General features: G+C 43.1%; 9 protein-coding genes across 9 annotated transcripts; 5 read left to right on the forward strand and 4 right to left on the reverse strand.

The window, feature by feature from the left end:
• Window positions 1–190: 190 nt before the first annotated feature.
• Window positions 191–1857, reverse strand: BYT42DRAFT_592490 (MetAP 1; the record flags this gene model as incomplete). The annotated part of the gene is made up of 10 exons (XM_051570618.1): window positions 191–290; window positions 357–444; window positions 505–648; window positions 729–931; window positions 1002–1086; window positions 1153–1219; window positions 1282–1370; window positions 1431–1547; window positions 1622–1655; window positions 1714–1857. 10 exons carry the CDS (start codon window positions 1855–1857, stop codon window positions 191–193), a joined length of 1071 nt encoding a protein of 356 aa, XP_051426516.1.
• A 112-nt stretch (window positions 1858–1969) lies between these two features.
• On the forward strand, window positions 1970–2341 carry BYT42DRAFT_560969 (uncharacterized protein). Its single transcript, XM_051567298.1, has 2 exons — window positions 1970–2140; window positions 2218–2341. Exons 1-2 carry the CDS (start codon window positions 2003–2005, stop codon window positions 2260–2262), a joined length of 183 nt encoding a protein of 60 aa, XP_051426518.1. The 5' UTR covers window positions 1970–2002; the 3' UTR covers window positions 2263–2341.
• Window positions 1970–4199, reverse strand: BYT42DRAFT_560970 (histidine phosphatase superfamily). The gene has a single exon (XM_051567299.1). It carries the CDS (start codon window positions 3877–3879, stop codon window positions 2419–2421), a length of 1461 nt encoding a protein of 486 aa, XP_051426517.1. The 5' UTR covers window positions 3880–4199; the 3' UTR covers window positions 1970–2418.
• An 824-nt stretch (window positions 4200–5023) lies between these two features.
• BYT42DRAFT_244302 (uncharacterized protein) lies at window positions 5024–8043 on the forward strand. Its single transcript, XM_051562683.1, has 13 exons — window positions 5024–5097; window positions 5155–5260; window positions 5315–5389; window positions 5458–5504; window positions 5566–5655; window positions 5721–5796; window positions 5866–5940; window positions 6006–6542; window positions 6608–6670; window positions 6732–6848; window positions 6910–7451; window positions 7527–7655; window positions 7722–8043. Exons 1-13 carry the CDS (start codon window positions 5051–5053, stop codon window positions 7849–7851), a joined length of 2034 nt encoding a protein of 677 aa, XP_051426519.1. The 5' UTR covers window positions 5024–5050; the 3' UTR covers window positions 7852–8043.
• BYT42DRAFT_592491 (peptidase M24, structural domain-containing protein) lies at window positions 7949–9514 on the reverse strand (the record flags this gene model as incomplete). The annotated part of the gene is made up of 7 exons (XM_051570619.1): window positions 7949–8233; window positions 8314–8418; window positions 8487–8637; window positions 8708–8871; window positions 8941–9065; window positions 9224–9353; window positions 9422–9514. The coding sequence occupies 7 exons, from the start codon at window positions 9512–9514 to the stop codon at window positions 7949–7951; spliced, it is 1053 nt and encodes a 350-aa protein (XP_051426520.1).
• A 3260-nt stretch (window positions 9515–12774) lies between these two features.
• On the forward strand, window positions 12775–15594 carry BYT42DRAFT_611723 (uncharacterized protein; the record flags this gene model as incomplete). Its single annotated transcript, XM_051571546.1, has 12 exons — window positions 12775–12941; window positions 13018–13172; window positions 13241–13448; window positions 13523–13595; window positions 13665–13777; window positions 13848–13993; window positions 14057–14134; window positions 14208–14313; window positions 14391–14439; window positions 14501–14571; window positions 14648–15280; window positions 15396–15594. The coding sequence occupies 12 exons, from the start codon at window positions 12775–12777 to the stop codon at window positions 15592–15594; spliced, it is 1998 nt and encodes a 665-aa protein (XP_051426521.1).
• A 240-nt stretch (window positions 15595–15834) lies between these two features.
• Window positions 15835–17750, forward strand: BYT42DRAFT_642881 (transmembrane amino acid transporter protein-domain-containing protein; the record flags this gene model as incomplete). Its single annotated transcript, XM_051572591.1, has 9 exons — window positions 15835–15939; window positions 16016–16290; window positions 16354–16762; window positions 16824–16910; window positions 16969–17032; window positions 17104–17127; window positions 17195–17241; window positions 17307–17478; window positions 17544–17750. Exons 1-9 carry the CDS (start codon window positions 15887–15889, stop codon window positions 17748–17750), a joined length of 1338 nt encoding a protein of 445 aa, XP_051426522.1. The 5' UTR covers window positions 15835–15886.
• A 416-nt stretch (window positions 17751–18166) lies between these two features.
• BYT42DRAFT_244491 (nuclear RNA-splicing-associated protein-domain-containing protein) lies at window positions 18167–19130 on the reverse strand. Its single transcript, XM_051562684.1, has 2 exons — window positions 18465–19130; window positions 18167–18394 (listed from the first exon to the last, which is right to left on the reverse strand). The coding sequence occupies exons 1-2, from the start codon at window positions 18839–18841 to the stop codon at window positions 18256–18258; spliced, it is 516 nt and encodes a 171-aa protein (XP_051426523.1). The 5' UTR covers window positions 18842–19130; the 3' UTR covers window positions 18167–18255.
• On the forward strand, window positions 19013–21915 carry BYT42DRAFT_511251 (protein-tyrosine phosphatase-like protein). The gene is made up of 4 exons (XM_051565154.1): window positions 19013–19994; window positions 20061–20209; window positions 20262–21465; window positions 21562–21915. Exons 1-4 carry the CDS (start codon window positions 19244–19246, stop codon window positions 21846–21848), a joined length of 2391 nt encoding a protein of 796 aa, XP_051426524.1. The 5' UTR covers window positions 19013–19243; the 3' UTR covers window positions 21849–21915.
• Window positions 21916–21990: the final 75 nt, after the last annotated feature.

The following is a 21990-nucleotide window of genomic DNA, read 5'->3' on the forward strand; positions in this document are numbered from 1 at the left end:
AAAGCTTTCCAGCACTGGCAGATCAAACAACCCCAATTGTTATATTACAATTCGCTTCATATATGTAGCCTAGATCCGTTAAACCGTTTAGTTATAATACTACGTGTCTCAATGTATCATTGAATAGATTCGCATTATCGATGGTACAATCAATTTATACAGTTGATCAGGGTTTATTGGAATCTTGTTTCTAGGTCAAAATTTCTACACCGGTTTCAGTAACAAGTAAGGTATGCTCAAATTGAGCAGATCGCTTGCCGTCCCTGGTCGTGGCCGTCCAGCCGTCAGGCCTAGAGTATCGTAGTATTTTAGATTGCCGTGTGCGTACGGACAAATTATAACTAGCCTCAACTTACCACAAATGATCTTGCCACACGCCTTCGCAAATCATAGGCTCGATTGTGAAGCAGTGACCTGGTTTAATAATACCGATCGCTTTGTTGTCTATCATACACAATCAGACCAAACATCGTTTGAGAAGCCCCGCTTTTCACCAAAACTTACTGGCATAATGAGGAACGTTGGGAGTGGTGTGGAATAATTCATTAATGCCGTGACCACAGAAGGCACGAACCACCGAAAATCCATGCTTAGTGGCATGATCTTCGATAATTTTACCAAAATCACGGTATCGGACACCGGGTTTAACTGATGTAAAAGAAAGGAAACGCCATCACATTAAGTCAATTGTTATTATGAGCAGTTAACGTCAATGACAAGAGTTTTACCTGCAGCAATTGCTTTTTCCAAGCACTCCCGGGTAACCTGCACGAGTTCTCGACCACGGTCATCGACGTTACCGACAAGATAGGTACCGTTCGCATCGCCGTGGAAGCCATTCTTGAAACAGCTGATATCAATGTTGATGATGTCACCATCCTCCAAAGGACGCTGATCGGGAATACCGTGACAGATCACTTCGTTAAGAGATCTATGTGTCGACGTAAAAAACAGATCAGATAACTTTAAATAGAACACTGCGCCGAATTACGGAAACTTACGTGCAGCAAGACTTGGGGAAGTAGTTGTAGTTCAAAGGCGAAGGATAAGCGCCTCTTTCAATTGTGGCTTCGTGAACGATACGATCTTTCTCAAAGCGTTAAATGACATGCTCATCATGAAAGGGTCTAAGAATAAAGACAGCGAACTTACCGATTTCATCGGTCGTGATACCGACTCGCACGGCTTTGGCAGCGATCTCCAAAACTTCTCGAGTGATCTGTGGAGCATGAACTAGTGAACTTCAAGCTTTATGGATATGTTTTTTGAGTTAGGGCTTACTCTGCAAGCTTCTCTCATGTGTTTGATCTCGTTCTCGTTCAAAACTCGGATAGCGCCTCCTCTTTGCATAAATTCCGACTTTGGAATGCCTAGATGACCATTTCTGGAATGAGTCGATCATTCATGATTCGATTACAAGCTGAACTTACCAGTTTCAGCATAATCAGGCTTCTGAATCGACTCTGGAATAGCTCGACGAGGCGACAAAGGATAACAAGCACGAAGTGGACCCTTGTAGTTGAACGTTGGGAAAGGATCATACAATGCTGCAAGAAAAAAAAGATAAATAATTGGCTTCATTTAGCTATTTGGAAGCTATCCATGAAATGTATAAACCTACCCTTGCTTTGGGTGTGTTGCGACTTGTGCATGCCCTAGAAAGAGCTGTTAATGTCTGTGCAGAACAGTCATAGTGTGCCTTGTATCCCTTACCCAGCTCTTTTTGAAGCAATCCTGAGAACAAAAATAAGATCCTTCAGTGATGCGTTGCTTTACACATGTAGGACATTGCAAACGAGCTTCGTTCTGGCACTCGACAGAGGCACAGACAGGAATCTGAGCAGCAGCAGTGGCCATGGTCAATTGCCGATTGGGTTGAAAAGTGAAACCCACTTCCTTTCTGGCCACTCTCAAATTATTTAACTCCGAGTCTGCTTTGACTGCGCCACATGAAAAAGGGTCCGGATAATGCAAAAATCCGCTTGCTCGCTTTGGTACAACCATGAATGCTGTCTTTACCATTTCTCCTAAAACCATCTCGGTGAATCACACCCTCAGTTTCTTGGTTAGGTATTACGATGCGCCTGCATTCCGGGTCTACCTATCAATATTATTGAATTCCTTATCCTTCAGTACTGCCGTTACGTATCTATCATGCTCACGCGTTTGATTGCAAATCCTGCAATAGTGCTGAAGTTAACTATATTTTGCTGGCAGATAATCTTATATGCGGTACCGTACAGACATTCGTCTTTACTATAAAACAGTTTTGGAATGGCAAATATTATAGGTTCGGTTGCCGTAAAAGATTGATCTTCCCCCCCCCCGAATTCGGTAAAGCAATAAAACGACTGTATCCGACAGCGAAGAGCTCTAACTTGAGTCTTACTATTACTGTATGCCTACTTTTTTATTGTTCTATGAGGTGACTTCGCAAAGTGTATCAAAATCACATTGTAGATTCGGTTCGATAGACTGGCGGAACTGACTGTAGGGACAAAGTTCAGTGTCACATCCAGGTACGACGACAGGGGTTTCAGATACTAATACTCGAATGTATTTTTCGTCCGTATTTTGTTGACTCAGTACTTGAAACGCCAAATTACTAGCAAACGATCCAAACTGAGATGTCCTGAACTGCCGCTGGTCAATGACTTCAGGACTTGAGTCCGCTTCCAATCGCTCGTCGTCCCGGAACAGGCCAAAGAAAGTTTGCAAAGGGATGATCGTCTCTGAATGGCCGACTTTGATGGTTAGACGCTCGTGGTTTGGCTTCCTCTGGACTGCGTCATCCATATCCTGCATCAATTTTTTTGCGAGATTGCAAGCCATGCGTCCGTTGAGTTCCTCAAAGCCATACGAATATTTGTAATAGTACTTTAGATCATTACGATACTCCAGCTTTAAAAGCTCCTCAGGACTGAACAGTGTACAAAATGTACTCGCGTTATTTCGCTGAGCGACTTCATAAGCACAGCCATTATGGATGTTTTTCACCGCTTTTGTGCCCACAGAAACGCCAAGATCCTCGGATAATCGTTCGGCTATAGGCGCCAATGCTTTTGTTTTCCACCGGCTCACTTGGATATTTGACGAAGGGTTGTTCTGCACCTCATTTTTCCATCGGGGACAATGTTCATGGAAAGCGAGCATGGTATCATTGCTTTTACTAGTGATCACCATCTTCAACGATGACTCGTCGTCCGCTGTATTCGCGCTAGAATACGTGTCAAAGATCCCACGACATAGTGCTCCGCCAGATTCGGCGGTGCGCTGGGTGTAGGAGGAAAAAACTGACACGCCAGTAAACCGGTCGTCCGCAATTTGACTGATAAAGGTAGGATAGCTCTCAGCAATTCGACGTCCATGCAGGTATTGTTCCTCGACGCCTTTACTGTCCAGCAGCCCTTCGTGCTCCATATCGAACGGATTCACGTAGTCGTCCACCCAACCCACGGCGGTTCGGTTACTACTTGTTCGTAGTAATTGTAGCGCAGCTTCAATTTCCTCGACATCGTCCTTTTCAGGATACCGTGTGCCGTGACGTACAATGAGTTGCATTTGTTCCAGTGTGTATCCTTCAGGAAGTATATCCTTGCTAGCAATATGTTTGGTGGGATATGGCGACCGGGCAGCAAGATGTTGTGCGACCCAATCCACATCAAATTCGTATGCCTCAAAAGAAGGCATCAATGCAGCGACGATGGCAATGATGGCATTACGTAGTTGCATCCTGAAGACAAAGGAAAGAACCGATTCAATATAATCCTCATTTGCTTTAGGAAACTTATTATACACAACGGAAGAAAAAAAAACTTTCCTAGATTCATTTGAAATACCCGAAATAGTATTCTTCCATAGACAACCGTGGCATCCCATCACTCCAGTTCTTTTTGACAGGTGATGGGCGCACTTGAGGTATGCTGAAGCTTATCTTTTTATTTGTATGTGAATCTTTACTTGATTACCAGCTTACAGTAACTGCAATGCGTGCATAGAGAGTTTACGTATAGCCTCATTCGATTGAGTTATACTGGCTTATGATTCACCGAATCGATGTCTCCTTTCATGAAACAAGGTCGTGTATTCATGAAGATCTTGTTTGCATTCTGTAAACCACAAATAGAAATAATTCATATGGAAATAGTTCCATCCTCTATCGTCAACGGAGAGGTGATCTCTCTGTTTGCGTAAGCGCTGTAAGTGCCAAATACATTCGTGATTTTGACGAGAACTGCAGCTTAATGACAGCATTCCTTGGATGAGACTAGCATTGCATAAGATTATCATGAAATCAAATTTTTATGCATACGAAAATGCTCGAACATATTGAAATGAGGAGAGCACATACGTTCTGAAGGTTTCACTTTCCAGCACAATGATGGTCGCTTTATTTTGACCAAGAATGAGTAACAAATTTTTCCGATCCTTTTGTACGTCTGACAAGCGCAGACAACTCAACCACAGGGTAAGCAGTATCTTTGTCTAAAAAGTGTTATAATATACTGCAAAGAATGTTGAAAGCAATAGGATTACTGGTGATTCAAAGCTAGGGTTTTCTGCAAATGATGCAGCTGGCAATCATCCAAAGGTTATTTCATTTAAATACTCGAAATTTTCATTCCAACTCGTTGTGTGCATCAAAGTCCAGTACTGTCCATTTATGGGCCTTCACTTTTATGAGCCGATATAATGCAAATGACATATTGAATATTTCATTATAAACAGTTCTATTGTTTGACACACATTATGCGTCGGGATTCGGGTGTTTCGCACCCCGTTTGTGCTGTTGCAGCAACCCCCTCCTTTATCAAATAGCACACTGTTTGATGGATCGACAGGATTTCTTTCGAACCATTTTCTACTTATGTCAATCGCTAACAAACAGAATGTTTGAACGAATGAGCCATTTTATCCAATGTGCATTATGTTCCTGCAAATCCGGTTTTGGGTCAAAGGAAGTCACAGTCCCGCAGGAAACCAGATCTAAAAAAAAAAAAAAAAATATTTCCTCGCCCGAGCATTCAGAGTCAATAGTTGTCATTCAATCATGCCGACCTTTGAACGAAAGCCAGGCCAAGCGCCCATTAAAGACGAGTGCGTTGAAGACGAAATGCGAGTATATGACGCTTTTGCTCATTTTTTCATTCATAGGTTCCGTAAGGAGAAATGGTTCGAGGATGATCAGAGTGGCGAAGCGGCAGCAGTTACTGAAGTCTTTGGTGACGAAGCCCAAGAAGGAAAAAAGTTTAACGATAAAGTAAGCTTGCAGTTTGAAGGAAAGAAAAATTTGGGGTACTCACTACAGTGGTAGGATAAAAAAGGCAAGCGTGTAAGGGGAGCCAACAAGGGTCAGCGCGGTAAAAAACGTATCGAAGACAATCTCAGAGTAGGTTATTTCCTGATACGATCTCGTCCATTCCCACCTCTTCTTCTCGCATTAAATGACCTTGATAGATCTGTCAATACACTGCGCGCGAGGAAGCATGCCCTTTCGGCGAAAGGTGCGTTTGGATCTAACGATCCAGTGCAGTCGAGGAAGGTTCCCTAATCACTTGCATATAGTTGCCGTTTCTCGCACGATTTGGAAGCTTATATGGCTAGTAAGCCTGAGGATCTTGGCGATCGCTGCGTGCAGTTTGATCTCTTTGGAAAGTACGTCATATAATTCGCACGCATGTCAATCGCAGTCGAGAATGCTCACCGGTACATTTTGACAGGTGCCGTCACGGCTTTAAATGCCGTTTCTTGAAGGCCCATTTGGACGAAAATGGCAAGCTTATCGTGAATGAAGAAGTACGTTTTGCTCTTTCATAGTGGAATGATGACAAAAGGAGAGAAACTTAAACAGTTTGGAATGGGTAGCTTGTGAAGAAGAACCCCGTTTATACTACGAACGGTATCTCTTCGGAAACTCAACAGGCACTGCAGAATTTCCAGGTAAGAGCGAGTCAGTCATACAGTATCGGTTGGATGGGATACTGAGCAAATTTGGGATCGAATAGTTCAAATTTCCCAAGAGTGAAGTGTATATGAAGGAAGTTGAAGCGGAAAAGCAAGCTGAAGAGGATATGAAGGCCGAGAATCGTAAGAGAAAACTCGATGCTCTTGAAGCGGAAGAGGAAAAGGGGCCGGAAAACAGCCAAGATGCCTCTGCCAAGAAAGAAAAAACTGAGCATATTGTCACCACTGAAACGACAGAAACGACAAAAGTCACCGACAATGACCAAACGGTGGTCAGCAAACAAGTGGTAACAGAAACAGTGGTGGAAGCCCCAGCAAAGGAAGCAACGACTGTTAATGAAGAGAAACCGGAATTGCCCATTGACCATGACTTGCCGGATGTAAACATGAATGTCGAGCCCAAAGAGAAGTCGGTGGGTCCTATCGATACCGGCTACAAGAAGATTATCGATTTCCGCAACAAGACCTACCTTGCTCCACTGACTACGGTGGGTAACTTGCCTTTCCGAAGAATCTGTAAAGAGTTTGGTGTCGATATTACTTGCGGTGAAATGGCCATGTGTCAAAACTTGCTCAAGGTAAGGTTTTATCACTGAAGCGTTAAGGTTGTGGATCTCCTTATCCAATCTTTGTCTGGAAACAGGGTCAGCAATCCGAGTGGGCGTTGACCAAGCGCCACGCTTCTGAGGATATTTTTGGTATTCAGGTAACCCATTGGCACTGTTGAGAATGCAAGAGGTGGGGCTAAAACGACGCTCGTATCACAGATCTGCGCTAGTAAAGTAGAACATGCCGTGAAAGCCTGCGAAATCATCAATCAGGAAGTGGACGTCGACTTTGTCGATCTGAATATGGGTTGTCCCATCGATCTCGTATTCAACCAGGTAAGTGTGTGATGCGCATCAAGGTGCTACTGGCTGCGGTCCACTCATACGCATATGGTAGGGCGGAGGTTCTGCGTTGATGGATGCTCGTGGTCGTATGTCCAAAATTTTGCGAGGCATGAAGCGCGTGTTGGATGTTCCTGTCACGGCCAAGTTTAGAACGGGCATCAAGCAAGATCAGCCGACGGCCCATAAGCTGATTGGAAAATTGGAAGACTGGGGCATGGCCTTGGGAACCATTCACGGTCGTTCACGTATGCAGCGCTACACCAAGTTGGCCAATTGGGATTACATTGGTGAATTGAAAAAGTTGACCAACAACATGCCTTTGTGTGGCAATGGTGATGTACTTAGTTTTGAAGACTACAACAAGCACAAAAAAGAAACCGGCGTGGATACTGTCATGATTGGCCGCGGTGCCCTGATCAAACCCTGGATTTTTGATGAGATCAAGAATCAGCGACACTGGGATATCTCCTCTCGCGAGCGTTTTGATATGTTGAAACGCTTTTGTGATTATGGTTTGGAGCATTGGGGTACCGACAGTCAAGGTATTAACGCCACTCGACGTTTCCTGTGCGAATGGCAATCCTTCTTATACAGGTATGGAACTGATAGTCCAAAGCTATGGAATCAATGTTGCCAAGGGAAAACCTAGTTAACGAACGCTATTGTTAGATACATCCCTGCGGGACTTTTGGAAGTGGTGCCTCAACATATCAATGAGCGAGCTCCTCCATATTTTGGTCGTGACGATTTGGAGACATTGATGGCCAGTCCTCGTGCCTCTGATTGGGTCAAGTTAAGGTAAGAACAAAGAAATATTCAAATTGACTGAGTCAGTGTGGCGTTGCTCACGATCTGTTATTTTAGTGAGCTTCTTTTGGGCCCTGCTCCTGAAGACTTCCAATTTATTCCCAAACATAAATCCAACTCCTTCGAGGTAAGTTTATCTACAAATGAACACATACATTTTTTTTTCTTCAATAGAGAGCTCTATTAATGTATCGATGAATGCATTCTAGGGTTAAATCTTAGAAATTAAAAAAAAATCTTTTGACAGCGAATAAAACCGAATGTAATATCACGTAAACCCGCACCTAGTTATTCGCACAGCAATATTCAATATCCACAATTTCTTTGGGAGCAGTGGCTGTAAGAACATAAGGCGTGGTATCTCCGATGACGACGTTGTCTTCGATACGAATCCCGATGCCTTGGTATTTGCGAGGGAACCGGTCGTCGAATGGCACATAGATTCCGGGTTCGATGGTGATTACCATATTTTTCCGCAATTTACGTGAACGGCTCAAGCTGTGAACATCATGAACATCCAAACCGAGGTAATGACCCACGTGATGAGGATAAAGCACTCGTTCCAAATCCTATGCCGTCGTTGGAAGGGAAATCGGAAAGATTAGAATCCATTCGTTGTGGTATCGTCCTTGTGCTTCGCAAGACTTACCCATGCAGTGGTAGAAAATCCTATTTTTTGAAGTTCCTGCTTCATCAACTTGACAGAGGCTGCATGAATGCCATGAAGAGAAATATTTTGTTTTACTGTACACAACTAGTGGGAGAGCAAAAAAAATAAGGTCAACAAAACTGATTACATTAATGGCGATGAGCCCAGCTCACCTCGATGCAGGCTCTGTTGACATTTAAAACGGCTTGATACAGCTCCCGCTGTGGTTCAGTAAACTTGCCGTTCACGGGCCATGTTCGAGTGATATCGCTAGCATAATAATTGTACTCGCCACCACAATCGACAAGAACGAGATCGCCATCTCTACAATAGGAACTTGTGAGTAGATCTTGTTTTTTTTCCAGCCGATTTGGCACCCTTTTCCAATGCTTACCTGAGCTTCATGTCATTTCTAACATAATGCATGGACAAAGCGTTGGGACCCCCCGCAACAACAGGTACATAGGCAAGAATAGATGATCCTCGCATACGGCATTCATAATCCAGTTTAGCCCAAAGTTGAGCTTCTGTATAACCAGGTTGTGTCCATTTCATGGCCTAATCACAGCCTCGGGCATGAGTATACGACGGCGAAAAAAAGGGATCCATACTCTTCTTTTTCGTTACCTCGATAAAAGCCTTGGCACTGATATGTCCGGATCTTTTCATAATATCAATTTCTGCGTCGCTTTTCACCACACGTAATTCCTGAATAAGCGTACTGAGTGGCTTGATGGCGCTCATCTTCTTGCCTACGACAAATTTTCCTCAGTTTACTGGTCTTTCATCGATTGTAGCCCCCCTATATCCTTTGGCAGTCATGTTGGGCTATCCGCTTACACACCGTGAAGGAATCCCGTCATACTGTGGATCTTTGACCAAGCCGAAGTTTCCTTGGATGGATGCATACCAGTTTCAATCAGGCTAATGATCTGCTTGTCCTCCAACAAGGTAGGCATGTTTTTCGGTGGATCAATAAATACATTCTCCGCTTTCAATGCTTCCCGCAAAAAGACCGGAAACCGGGAATTATCATAGGCCTAAAGGCACAGGATGTCAGACACGCATTGCAAAATGTCCAATCGATCATCATCTACTCTTGTATTACCTCGTCAGCATTAAAGAATTCTTTGACACCTTGTACGCCGGTGCGAGGACCGTCCCATAATTCTGCGTCTGCATTCTTGGGTGGCACAAACATGATTTGTTTATACCCACGCGGTGAATCGTCTTTCTCTTTTTTGGGTTCGAAAGACCATATCCGTTAATTAAATTGCATGGTGAAATATATTAGTGATTACTTACGCAAGATCATGGCAGCATCTGGTTCATTAAACCCACAAAGGTACCAAAAATCGGTATTTTGATGGAAGGGGTAAAAGATGTTGTTGGTCATATAGCGAGTACCGTATCCCAGTGACACCACCACACTGCCTTTGGGAAGTGATTTCATCAAGGTTGATCGTCTTTGTTCAAACTCGCTCGAAGGTAGTCCCGGGGTCACTACAGATATGGAAAAAAAAATAAGCCCTTTTAGGGGATCCTGGTCTATTTCGTCCATTGAGTTTGCAGCGGACCTTCTCCATTTTTCATCAGATAAGGATGCGTATGCACGGTTGGTTGTCCGAATGACCGTTTGTGCGTGTCAGGTACAAGATCAGAAACAGAAGACACACTGATGGAGCGACGAATGGCGACACCGGCCATACCGGTCATGGACTGACGCCAGGCTATCGCGTTACACGATTTACCTTGACGCACTGATGGCGATAATATAGGAAGGGGTTAACATTACAAACTACAGCAAGAGTCTACCGTTGTACTTGCATAAGGTTCTACTCAGTAGTCGTACTTGAGTCAACATGGGTCTCTTTCTCTGATGCACCGTGAAGCAAAATGAGCCCACGGTTTTTATTTTTGATGGTCAGTTTAATCCTTCAGCACCGGAGCTGCCCTGCAAAAGAAAACCCGTCACAGCACAGTCTTGGGTCGTTGCAGAAAAGGCCAAAGATCAACCATGAAAAACAGCGACATGGGTTTGGCACAATAATGCTGCTCCAAAATTTGACTTGAGAAGGCTAAAACTCGAGACGAGGCAGACGATCATACATTTTATGCATCATGCTATTGGTTACACGATGAGCATAAACAAAGGGAAGGCGGAGATCGTGTGAACTCCCTTTTGATATTTTTGTAGAAGCATGGGAAAAGAAAGGAAAAAAGGCAAAAGCATAAGAAAGAGCACAAATAGTTTGCAGCCATGAGCGTAAAAAAAAAATACAACGAATCGAATGAAAGATAAAGTAATGAATAGAGAATAACATGATTATACAGCAGCACAGATATTATGTTTTACTAACTTTTGGGGTGAGGATTTTAAAACACTAGAAGATTTGATGGAAACCGACGCCACAGATGTAGCGAGAACGCGCGATGGCCATAAGAACTTCTTAAACTGAGCGAATCCAGGGGTATAGGCTGGGTGCGGTTCCAACGTTCTTGAACTGAGAAGTAATAGGTCTGGATGGTCTGCTTCATCGTCGTGGCAGACGAAAGGATCAAATATCAGCTCGAATGTGAACTCATCTTGATTCCTCTCAAAGTACTGGATAGCGGGAGGTTCTTTGCTGATTTTTACTTGGAGAGCCTTTTTCTGCGTTCGATTATTATCGCGTTCCTCGGCATATAGAAATGCTTTCAGTTGTCGAATGAAAATAACCATCCAAGCGGAAAAAGAAAGAAAAAGGAAAGCCGAGGAAAGGTTTAAAAAAATAAACGAGTTATGAGCTCTTTTTATACACATGCATGATCGGCTCTGGGTATTCAGTGACAATGCATTTTTATGTTCGCTGCAGTGAATTGAGTTCCCATGCCTGTATCATCTTAGCATGTGATAAGATTCACTATCCGGACGCAGAACAATTTGATTTCTGGATATAAAACAGTACAGAATAAACTTGACTCGTACTGCATAATGCACACCTTATACCGAATTTACCGTGGAATCATATAAATCACTCATAAGTTCCGGAGCTTCGACGGCCAAAATTTGGAATCTGACATGTTACAAATGTCAAAGCACAATATCATGGATCAGGATAACACTGATCGAATTTTTTACTATCCTTCTGATCAAATCATATGTATTGCGCGAGATTTTACACATCTCTCTCCCCGTGCGCATAGGTCATCTTACAAGAAAAAAAATCACTCAGTCATGCATATTCCAAAGAAATCTATTTATTTTCACCCAACTGCGATGGCCAAATCTCGGCATAACCCCGTCCGCGACATCAACAGGTCGCAACGTTTACAAGACAGCCGAAAGTGATTGATAAAAATAAACACTGTTAATTTACAATTGCTCCAATGCTATTATAAGTCTCAGTTGACTCGACCTTTTTTCATTTTTCTTGATTCCAGCTTTTAGCAATGAACCACTCAATGATAATTTCCTTATCTGCTTATATGATGTACGGATTTAGATAAATCAAACTACAAAGCTATTAGTCTGTTTTTTTCTCATTATCGTGTTGTTTTTTGTTGCATGCATTATGGTGATTTATGGATGAAAAGTTGACGGCAAAATGATCATCTGAAACCAAATCATTGTATGAATTGCGAAACAAATTGGCCAATTTCACTTGGAAAACCATTCTACAGCCCAACGCACCGTTGTAACAAATATAATTTATCTATATTACAAAGCAGTCTTTAATCAATCGACTGCACCACCATTAAATAAACTATGGCGTATAGTCAGCTTGAGCTTGCTTGATGAGCCTTTTTAAAATGTCTTAGCCGACGTAATTTGTGTTTGTGCGGAGGCAAGTTCCGGTAAAATTCAGCATTGGTTTAGCCTTGAGAAAAAAAATGTAATTTCTATTATTAGAAAAGTTCCTGATATTTCAGATATTAATCATCTTGCTGTATAGTAGTACATACGATACATCCTCTATAATTTTTTTCCTATAGTTTGATGCTTATGACTTGTCCTGTAAAGCTCAATGAATGCCAGCAAGGTTAATCGCCGTTACGCAGAGCCCCTGAGCGTGCCGGGAAAATAATGGGTCGGGGTTCTTCACGAGGAAATTCAGCTCCGTGTCGAACTCCCCCATTTCATTCATTTGGGAATAAAAGAGGTCTGATATCACATCATAAGAATAACCTGTGGATGTTTGTCATTGTACCTTCACTTTACACATGAATCAAAAGTTGGGCCCGAGTTACACTTACATAGAATTTAAGAAGCCTTATTTTTATCTTTCAATCAACGTATCCGATTCCCCATGACGTTTGTCTCAACGCGGTCAGAGCGCTTTTTAACGGAGTTAAGTCCTTTTTTTTTTGTAAATTGGCTGGTAATTTTTCTTTTCTTTCTTCTATTTTTCCACTTGGTGTCAGCCCATTGTTATGAAACCAAATAAAGATCAGGCACCTCACGATAGTAGCAAGCCAGCCATGTCGGATACAGATGCTCTGGCTGACGAGTTCAACGAAAAAGCCGAGCTTCGTTCCAACGTCGTGGAAGACGATGACTTTGTCGATGAAAAGGAAGCACTCCGCCAGCAGCAACAGCAACAACACGACATTGACCAACTTTTATCGGATCTACCAGATGATACACCGTATGTATTTCGAAGCTCTTATGCCTCGCCGACTTTTCCATGCCGCAATTCAGCTAAAACTGCATTGTTGCAATAGCGATGTGAAGAATGACTCGGAACAACAACAAGAAGCGAAATCAAAGGAACGCGATCCACGCTTGCATACAGTGGCTCGCAATGACTCCCAATTTCAAAAGATTTTCAAACAGTTTGATAGCCAGCAAGAGGAACTCAATATTAAACCTGATTCAGGTAAGCTCACCCACAATGAGGATCATCGATGCGAGAAATGGAGACTAAACCCGGGCGCCTGCCACTAGCCTCTTCCAAACCAGCAGTCGAGACCGATACATCAATAGAACGAAAGCCCAGCGGTCATGAACCTAAAAAACCATCGATATCCGACTTGCAAAAGACGGTCCATGTGACAGCACCACCTCAGCGTCAGGAGATACCCTTTGATTTCAACAAGTTTTTAGAACAAATGAAACGACGAAGCGCCATGCCTATCACTCGTTATTTTAAAAGGTGGGTTTCTGCTGATCACCACGCCTTACTGATCTCGTCGCTTAATGCTCAGGTTTATTGATCGTCTTCAATAGCTTTTTGCAAGCTTTCGATCGAAGGCCATGGAGTGTGAAAGAACAGATCAAAATCATTCAAGATTTTCTCGATGTAAGCAGGAAATAATCACTTTAAAAAGGGTCTCGATTACGGTTGATTAAACATACACCTATTTTCTAGTTTATTTACGTCAAAATGCGTGAATGCGAAGTGTGGCGCGATGTCAGCGATCAGGAATTCGAGAATGCTAAAGAGGGAATGGAAAAGTTAGTCATGAATCGATTATACCACGCGTAAGTGATCGCTTCCAGGATGATGCCTCTTGGAATTCAGGGCCGACGATGTTAACTTTCATGAATTCAGTACCTTTTCACCGAGCACGACCGATGATAAAGAGCGCGACGAGATTTTACACCAAAAAATTAGCATTTTCCGATGGATCCGAGAAGAACATCTTGATATACCCGTGACCAGTCATAATGCGTCTTTTATGACATTTGCAGAATCTGGTAAAGTACTCTTGGAAATGATCTGAGAAAAGAGTTGCGCTTAACATGCTCTTATATCTTTAGAACTTTTGAAAATTAACAATTACAAAGCGCCAAGAGACAAGTTGATCTGTGTCCTAAATTGCTGTAAAGTCATCTTTGGTACGTAAACAACCTGAGAAATTGATACCGCCTGGACGCAGAGGTATTAATCGTTTTCTTTTCGAACGAACAGGTCTGATTAAGCATGTGGAAGGTGATGCAGGCGCTGATAAATTCTTACCTGTCCTTATCTACGTTGTCATCCGCGCCAACCCTCCTCGACTGGTCTCTAATATACAGTAAGTAACTCATTGGAATGATGTCTCTTACTTTCTGCGAACTCACATGGAAAAAAAAGATACATTTCGCGGTTCAGAAATCCCGAGCAACTCCAATCGGAAGCAGGGTATTACTTGACAAATCTGGTATTTATGAGATCGTCACAATGGTTAGACAGAGCAAATGATGTATTAAACCAGAAAATAGCTAGGTGCTGTTACATTCATTGAAACTATGGAGGCCAACTCATTATCTATTACCAAAGAAGAATTTGATGCGTATGGATCGTCGAACTCACACAATCATGTACAGGGTTTATCATTGACTAATTCATGTCTCTTTAAATACGCACAGGAACATTGAACGAACAATGAATGAATTGGAGCAGGAACGACCATCCATCACGCACGATAAACGCCAAATCAGCTATGATAATGTAGTCCACCCTTCACAGTCACCACAGGTGCAAACACCTTTGCTCATCGATCCTGTCAAGGCGGCGGCGCTACTTGAAAAAGGAAGTAATTTCGCGCAAAAGACGATGCAAAAACCATTAGATTTCGTTGGCAAGATCCTACAAGGATTAGGGGAGAATACTCCGTTAAGCACAAGTCCACCTGAACAACAACGTGAAGCAACACCGGTTCCGGATGATGAAGAAGCAAGAATGTATAGAGAACGGGCGCGGCTATATTATGAGCAGCAACAGCAGCAACTACATGGTCATTCGCAGGGACGATATCCAGGAGGATGGCAGCATGTTTATCCGGGCAACATGCCATATGCATCACAACAAACTCTTGCGACAGCCCAATTGCCACCACAGGCAACGCATATGCATGTTTCCGAACGCCGACGGGAAGAAATGCAAAGAGCATTTGATGACAAACTCAAAACCGTTATTGCTATGTTCCCCAACGTTGATCCCGATGTTTGTTTTATGATTCTCCAAGCCAGTGATGGCCAGGTTGCTAAAACCGTTGATACGTAAGTAAACAAAAAGATCAAAGATCTACAGCAAAAGAGAATGGCCAAAGAGCGAGGAGTGGGGACGGAAAACGATCTAACGAAATCTTACTCACCTGATTTACGTTCAATGTAGCCTTTTGGATATTTCTAATTCGGATAATCAACCTGTCAGATCCATGAATGAGGAAAATATTGAGGTTGAACTGCAAGAAATTCGTTCCGGTACGTCGACTGTACCTCGATCGTCGTTACCTTCCCGATCATTGTCGTCAACAGAAGAAGGAACTCGCTCGGAAAATAAAACAGATGAGGAATCGCTGATTCGATTATAATGCAAACTTTTCCGATCCATCCTGTATGGTACATCCACACAGAAAAGCAAACCCAAATAAAGTTCGCGCATCTATCAGCTCATTCCATTTCTGTATGAAGCCATTTGCATCTTTTAAACATGTTAAGAGAAATAAACAAAAGGAAATGGCTCCCCATAAGACAGCACTAGCCTTTATTTTCGCCCGAGACCGATACATCTGCCAATTTCGCCATTTTCATTCTTTTTCTTTTGTTTTTATTTTTATTTTTCTTACAAGCGCTACTTGTCTGTCTCAGCAAGATTCTATTTTCATGCAATCTGACATGACCGTGCACGAAAATGATTGCTGTAATGTCCTTGACAGGTAGGAGAAAAAATTTATGGCACAGAAGAAACATAGGGTACTTAGGGCAAACCCCAACTGATCCTATTACCACCAGCTCGGTCACGATATCCCCATCTGTAAAGACGCTTCCCAAAGTAACACATGAAGAGCACAAAGATATTGCTGTCCCAGAGAGAAAACTTCGGATTTGGCAAAGCTGTACCAATACGATGAACATTCTTCTCGGATTGGGGTTGTTATCCATCCCATACGCTTTTCGGGTATCCGGATGGCTTATTGGGTGGTCGTTTTTTCTCTTGTGGGCCATTCTCAGCAATTATACCGGAAACCGCTTAGTGCAGTGCTTCAATGAAGATATTACGAGCTACGGTAAAATCGACTTGCGGACCTATTTCGCAACTATGACTAGCGCTGATTTAAGAAAACATATAGTGCATCTGTGTACAGTTCTATGGGGAAAAAAAGGCCGGATTGTTATGGGCATCATATTCATCTTTGAGGCTTTCGGCAACGGTGTAGCAAATGCACTCATTTGTGCTGACAACGTCCACGAACTGTTTCCAGAATTCGATATCATCCATATTAAACTAGTTTCCATGCCGATTGTCACTTGTATCTCAATGTTACCAATGCGATACTTAGGATATACCAGCTGCATCGGTGCAATCAGCTCGCTGGGACTGATTATTGTCTCATGCATAGATGGGCTGACAAAAAGGCATGCACCGGGATCGCTTCTCGAACCAATGCAGACATCATTGTGGCCTACCAATTGGAAACTTCTGCCTTATGGTTTAGGTATTATGTGTTATGTGTTCGCTGGTCACATTGTTTTCCCTAGGTATATATCATGCCCGCCCTTTGACAAGCTTCCAAATAATGCTAAACCAAACCATACTTAGTATCTACAAGAAGATGAAGACGCCCCATTTGTATTCTCGGGTGCTGCTGGCTTCGTTCACACTTACAACTATCCTCCACGGGTTCATGTAAGCAAGCAAGTGTATGTCAAAACTATGCATTAGCTTTGTGTAACTGTAGGAACAGGGGATCAACGATGTACCTTATGTTTGGCGACAACACGGAGAAAGAAATCACCCAAAATATCTTGGTAAGTGGGATGCTGTTTGCACACAATGAATTTTTCTTTTTTTTGGAGTAACCTAAATTGATCGAATACAGCGCCAGTCGGATTACAGCATCGTGGTAAATTCTTAGTTTTAGCGCTTGATACTGAAGATCACTCGCTAACCTTTTGTGAATCGATTCTTAGCTGAACAAACTTGTGGTGTGGACCATTGTGTTGACTGTAGTGAGCAAGTAATGTGGATGACAAAGTGTGGCTGCCGGATAATCTTTCATTACTGACGTGCGGTAATGCGCAGGTATGCATTGTGCTTGCAGATCACTTATGAAATGGAGGCAAGAGGTCTGGCACAAGCTCGGTTTTTACGCAAGTTTCCTTTGCTGGGAGTGCTCCGTTACATCATATATGTGCTTACAAGTATAGCGGCAGTGGCAATTGCAATCCTTTTCCCTGACTTTGACCGAATTCTTGTAAGACTATCGTGGGAGAACTGACTGACAAACTGCATGTGTTGATTTTCTTCCAATTCTTGTAGTCCTTCTTTGGCTCCGCCTTGGGAACTGTAACATGCATCATTATTCCATTACTGTGTTACCTTAAAATGTTTTGGTCAAGCATATCAGCCTTTCAACGGACCTTGAACATTGGATTGATCGTTATTACTGCAATAATTGCTATGGTGGGGACCGTCTGGAGCTTCATACCAGGCGACCTACTGCAGCAAGATTCCGCGCCTCGCTAAAGGATGTGCTATTGCAAAACTCAAGAATAGACCTGGTGCATCAACAATACCAGTATAAGCAAGAAGAAAAAAAAACAGTGTCTATTGTAAGGAGATCAAGGTATAATCTCTTGACCCCATATACTGTACATTATTATCTTGCAACACATTATGCAATGCATAAATCGCATATGCTTCTTTCCAAAACCAACAATATTCCCACCAATCTGATTCACTTTTAAGCAAGTAACTTGCCAGTAAATTAATTGACTGGGAAGACAAGCTGCTTACTGTTTGCCTCTGTTTGTTTTTATCGAACCTTTCATTCAGAGAAATAATACACTTCATATAGAGGATATCAATGGAAAATGGCAAGTGTTGAGTATGGTCGAGAAGATGTTCCTCTCGTTCCCATCAAGGACAAGCAAATATATGGTTTGCGATAGATACTTCAGCATACTCTTTACGGTGCGGCAATTGCAGTATTTCACGAGACAACGTAAGCTGAGTTGCAGTGTCGTTCATTTTACGATATGTGATGCATTTGTTGAGAGAGACGAGCTTGGAAGTTGATACCATCACTCAAAGTCGCGGTTTTGTTGATGGCACGATGCTGATCCCGAGTCACCACACTTTCCAGGATTTCGCCTGTCGCCCTCACCAAACTAATGGCGCGATGGACGAGATCAGTAACTTCGTACAAGCAAACAGACACCTCAGTTGAATGCTACTTACCGCATTCGACCTGTATCAGGATCGAGTTCGCGGCGAATAATCGATCGTTCTTTCTCGTAAGATTCTTTGGTCATGGGAACCATGACTTGTCGACGACCATGGTGACTAGTCTCAGGAGTACTGATTACTTTTTTTTCTTTCGGCTGTTCTTTCGTTTTCTGCGCTTGAGCCAGCTTTCTTAATTGAGCAATAGCGTCGTCGTTGGCATTTTTTTCTTCACTCGCTTTATGGTGCGGATGAGATCGTTTAGAAGGGTGTTCGACAGAAGGAGACCGGCTATGTTTTCTCTTTCGGCTGTGTCTTTCCTTGTGTGAATCGTCTGAATGTCTTCGCTTCTTGGACTTGTGCTTAGAATGCGAGTGGGAGTGCGAGCCCATACTGGTGCCTGGTGTGGAATGAACAAAGGCTGGAACACGGTGTGTGACTGAAAATTTTCAGGCGACCCTTCAGATGGGCCAAATTTTTACATAAAGGAGTGGAATTTGGATTACTGCTTTATGTATGACAGACCAAAAGATGACCATCAATGGAGGCGGATCAGATCGCAAAAAAAAAAATAAAAAAAAAATGGATGACATATCAAGACCCTGATTCGAGGGTCTCCGTTTCCAACAAGTTTCCTTTTCTGATACGGGTGAGAAACATGTGAAACGGGAGACGTCGGAAATCAAAAAAGGAAAGCGAAAAACTTTCCAGGTACTTCTTTACAGTGGCGAAAAAAGAAAACCCGGATTTTTGTCATTGGAAAGATTTCATTGATTTTGAGTTGCTCATTTGCCATGGAAGTGAATGCGTCGACAAATGCTTCGAGAATCGAAATATTGCCTACTCCGCTTGTTCCCATGGAATCCACCGACGAGTCTGTGATACCAGGCATTATACAGGACGATGACAGTGACAAAGCAGTAGCCCCTTCCCTGGAAGAGGAGCATGCCATTGAAACCGAACCGAAAACACAAGCCATTTTTGATATACCTGAAAAGTACTTACAACAATCCTTAGCCACGGATCCTCTCGTTTTCAGTATCTCGGCTGAACAATATAACGACATTCAAGACATTTATGCAACCTGCCCGTTGCCAAACGACATTCTGTTTCCTTGGTTGCATGGAGTTGATGGACGATCCTACCAACAAAATCTCTTTTTTCGTATTCGCCGTAGCCTGGTCCCTCTGCATCGTGGCTTATTACTTGTCCACGCTGACGAAGCGTATCCCCATCACCGCCGCCTTGTGCAATCCGTCCTTCCGAGCGAGATTCTCGACATCACACGCACAGCTTTCTTCCAACACGAAGTGGAACAGGGTATCAACCTTCGCAATTTCAAAATTCAGGTAGCCAGATATGCCACAATTAGTGATATTGTGGTCTACGGTGCAGAAGCGGAACAAGTCGCAAAACAAATCAGTCAAGCGCAAGCGAGCTTACGAGCGGAACGAATGAAGGAGTTGGACCACATCAAACAAACGGCTGGCTCGAGGGCCATCAAGAATTGCAATACCTTGACATATCGGACACTGGTGATTAAAGGTATTGTGGGCAATTGCTTAAACACTTCGTCCAATGGTACAGCCGACTCATGACATATTGGCGTAGATGGTTTTGATACGTTTGAACGACAGTTTCCCTCGCTGGTTCAATACAGCAGCGACGGTCTGCCTATTCACTGTCTCAATTTCCTTGCGCAAGAGCGAGAAGAAATGCGAATCATGACTGCTGCCACCGAAGTCACACCCCATATATGGGTAAGTATGCTTCTAATCGTCTATCGGACCAGCGTAACTGATCGAGCGGTAGCTTGGCAATACACAAGATGTTCCTGTTTCTGCTCGAGGTGCGGACGAGATGATTGAATCGGACGCTGATTGGAACAACTTATGTGACAATCCGCATCGATTTTCAATATGCATTGAAGCCCACGATCTTGCCGACATGCCGCTACCTTCTATTCTGACGTTGGCCCGAGAGAATTTAGACGAGTTGGATCCAAACGAGTTACCGGACGAGATTATTCATTTGGATGTTCTTAGTACGGGGGTTCCTACAGAAACAACTTCGTTTGATGAATTTTATGCGTGTTTGATGCATTTACTCGCTTTTATGGACGATCAGGCGACACGAGGACGCAATATGCTGATTCACTGTTCCGACGGTTACACGGATACCAGTTTACTTGCTCTTTCATGGATTATGTATAAACACAAGGTTCGACTTCCCGAAGCATATCTAATGTTACAAGAGAAACGCAGCTTTTTTGTTTATGCGGTGGATGTGATGGTTCTAAGGCGTATTGAACAACGGCTACGGTCCATTCAGACAACCTCCGAACATAAGCGGAAACGAACGGAGTTGAACCCAACGGACCTCCAATGTCACAACCAATGCAAATCTACTTACACGGACAATCAGCTTGTGCAACGTCTGGATGTGCGCATCAGAGATAATGTAAAAACCGATTTGGATGATGAGGACGATGATATCGAAGACGGTGACGAGGAGCTGGATAACGAACCTGATATTCAAAACGGTTCATCAACAATACCTGAGAAACGATATCACATCCGATCCTTTCATTCCACCACATTGGATGGCGAATCTGACATTGCGAAACCGGTGGAAGGACGACCTGTACCCTTACTTGACTGCTGTTACACGCAATTTAACAGCAATGATATTGACGAGAGTATGCCAGCACAACTGTTGTCCTCGTTGATGCCATTGCCGCCTAGCGACGATGACCTTGCTCGGTTCCCGTGGTTTTTCTCCCCTCGTTTTGAAGGATCCTTGCCATCGAAAATCTTACCTTTCCTGTATCTTGGAAATCTCAACCACGCAACAAATTCCGGGATCCTAAAGGCACTACATATTACCCACGTCGTAAGCGTGGGCGAAAATGCCAACTTGTCTTCCGATGAATTCAAGCTCTTGCTGTTAGACAATCTGTACGACGACGGTATCGACTCGATCCGTGGACGTATGGAGGAAGCGATGATGTTTGTTGGTATGTGCGGGACAGGGGATGCGGGTGCCTGATAAAGCACTTCATGTGTGACTTTTTCTTATATAACCACTCACTCGTCTTTATTTGTTAATTTAGATGATGCTCGGACGAATAACACACGGTGCCTGATCCACTGTCGCGTTGGAGTCAGTCGAAGTGCGGCTATTACTATTTGTTATGTGATGCACTACCTACATATGAGCTTGATTCAAGCATATTTGTACGTTCGGGCACGTCGCTTGAACGTGATCATTCAACCGAATCTTAAGTTTATGTACGAAATGCTTCAATTGGAACAGCGCTTAAGAGGTTACGCCAGTATCAGTTGGCCAATTTTGTGCCAAGCAATCCATCAACTTAATATCTCTTATCGGGAAACATAATGCTGCGAAGAATAAAAAAGAAAATCCTCTTTCCATTCTGGGACTTGACGTGAACCCGATGCTCGAGCGTAGTTTGAAATCCTTCGAAAAAGCGGGAACTGCGAGGGATAAGGAAAAAAGAAAAAAAAAAAAAAGAAAAAAC

The sequence above is a fragment of the Radiomyces spectabilis genome (assembly GCF_025331425.1).
Source record: "Radiomyces spectabilis strain NRRL 2753 chromosome Unknown BYT42scaffold_3, whole genome shotgun sequence".
In the NCBI taxonomy this organism is placed as follows: domain Eukaryota; kingdom Fungi; phylum Mucoromycota; class Mucoromycetes; order Mucorales; family Radiomycetaceae; genus Radiomyces; species Radiomyces spectabilis.

Excerpts from the sequence above, each read along its gene's own strand:
- BYT42DRAFT_244302 (XM_051562683.1), top strand. The coding sequence starts at position 5,051 with ATGCCGACCTTTGAACGAAAGCCAGGCCAAGCGCCCATTAAAGACGA. Across the intron at positions 5,390-5,457 it reads GTATCGAAGACAATCTCAGA|ATCTGTCAATACACTGCGCG; the intron begins GTAGGTTATTTC and ends TGACCTTGATAG. Across the intron at positions 5,656-5,720 it reads CAGTTTGATCTCTTTGGAAA|GTGCCGTCACGGCTTTAAAT; the intron begins GTACGTCATATA and ends ACATTTTGACAG.
- BYT42DRAFT_560969 (XM_051567298.1), top strand. The coding sequence starts at position 2,003 with ATGAATGCTGTCTTTACCATTTCTCCTAAAACCATCTCGGTGAATCAC. Across the intron at positions 2,141-2,217 it reads CCTTATCCTTCAGTACTGCC|ATAATCTTATATGCGGTACC; the intron begins GTTACGTATCTA and ends TTTTGCTGGCAG.
- BYT42DRAFT_244491 (XM_051562684.1), bottom strand. The coding sequence starts at position 18,841 with ATGGGCTCGCACTCCCACTCGCATTCTAAGCACAAGTCCAAGAAGCGA. Across the intron at positions 18,395-18,464 it reads CCTGATACAGGTCGAATGCG|TTTGGTGAGGGCGACAGGCG; the intron begins GTAAGTAGCATT and ends TCGCGCCATTAG.
- BYT42DRAFT_511251 (XM_051565154.1), top strand. The coding sequence starts at position 19,244 with ATGGAAGTGAATGCGTCGACAAATGCTTCGAGAATCGAAATATTGCCT. Across the intron at positions 20,210-20,261 it reads AAGTCACACCCCATATATGG|CTTGGCAATACACAAGATGT; the intron begins GTAAGTATGCTT and ends ATCGAGCGGTAG. Across the intron at positions 21,466-21,561 it reads GGAAGCGATGATGTTTGTTG|ATGATGCTCGGACGAATAAC; the intron begins GTATGTGCGGGA and ends TTGTTAATTTAG.
- BYT42DRAFT_560970 (XM_051567299.1), bottom strand. The coding sequence starts at position 3,879 with ATGGGATGCCACGGTTGTCTATGGAAGAATACTATTTCGGGTATTTCA.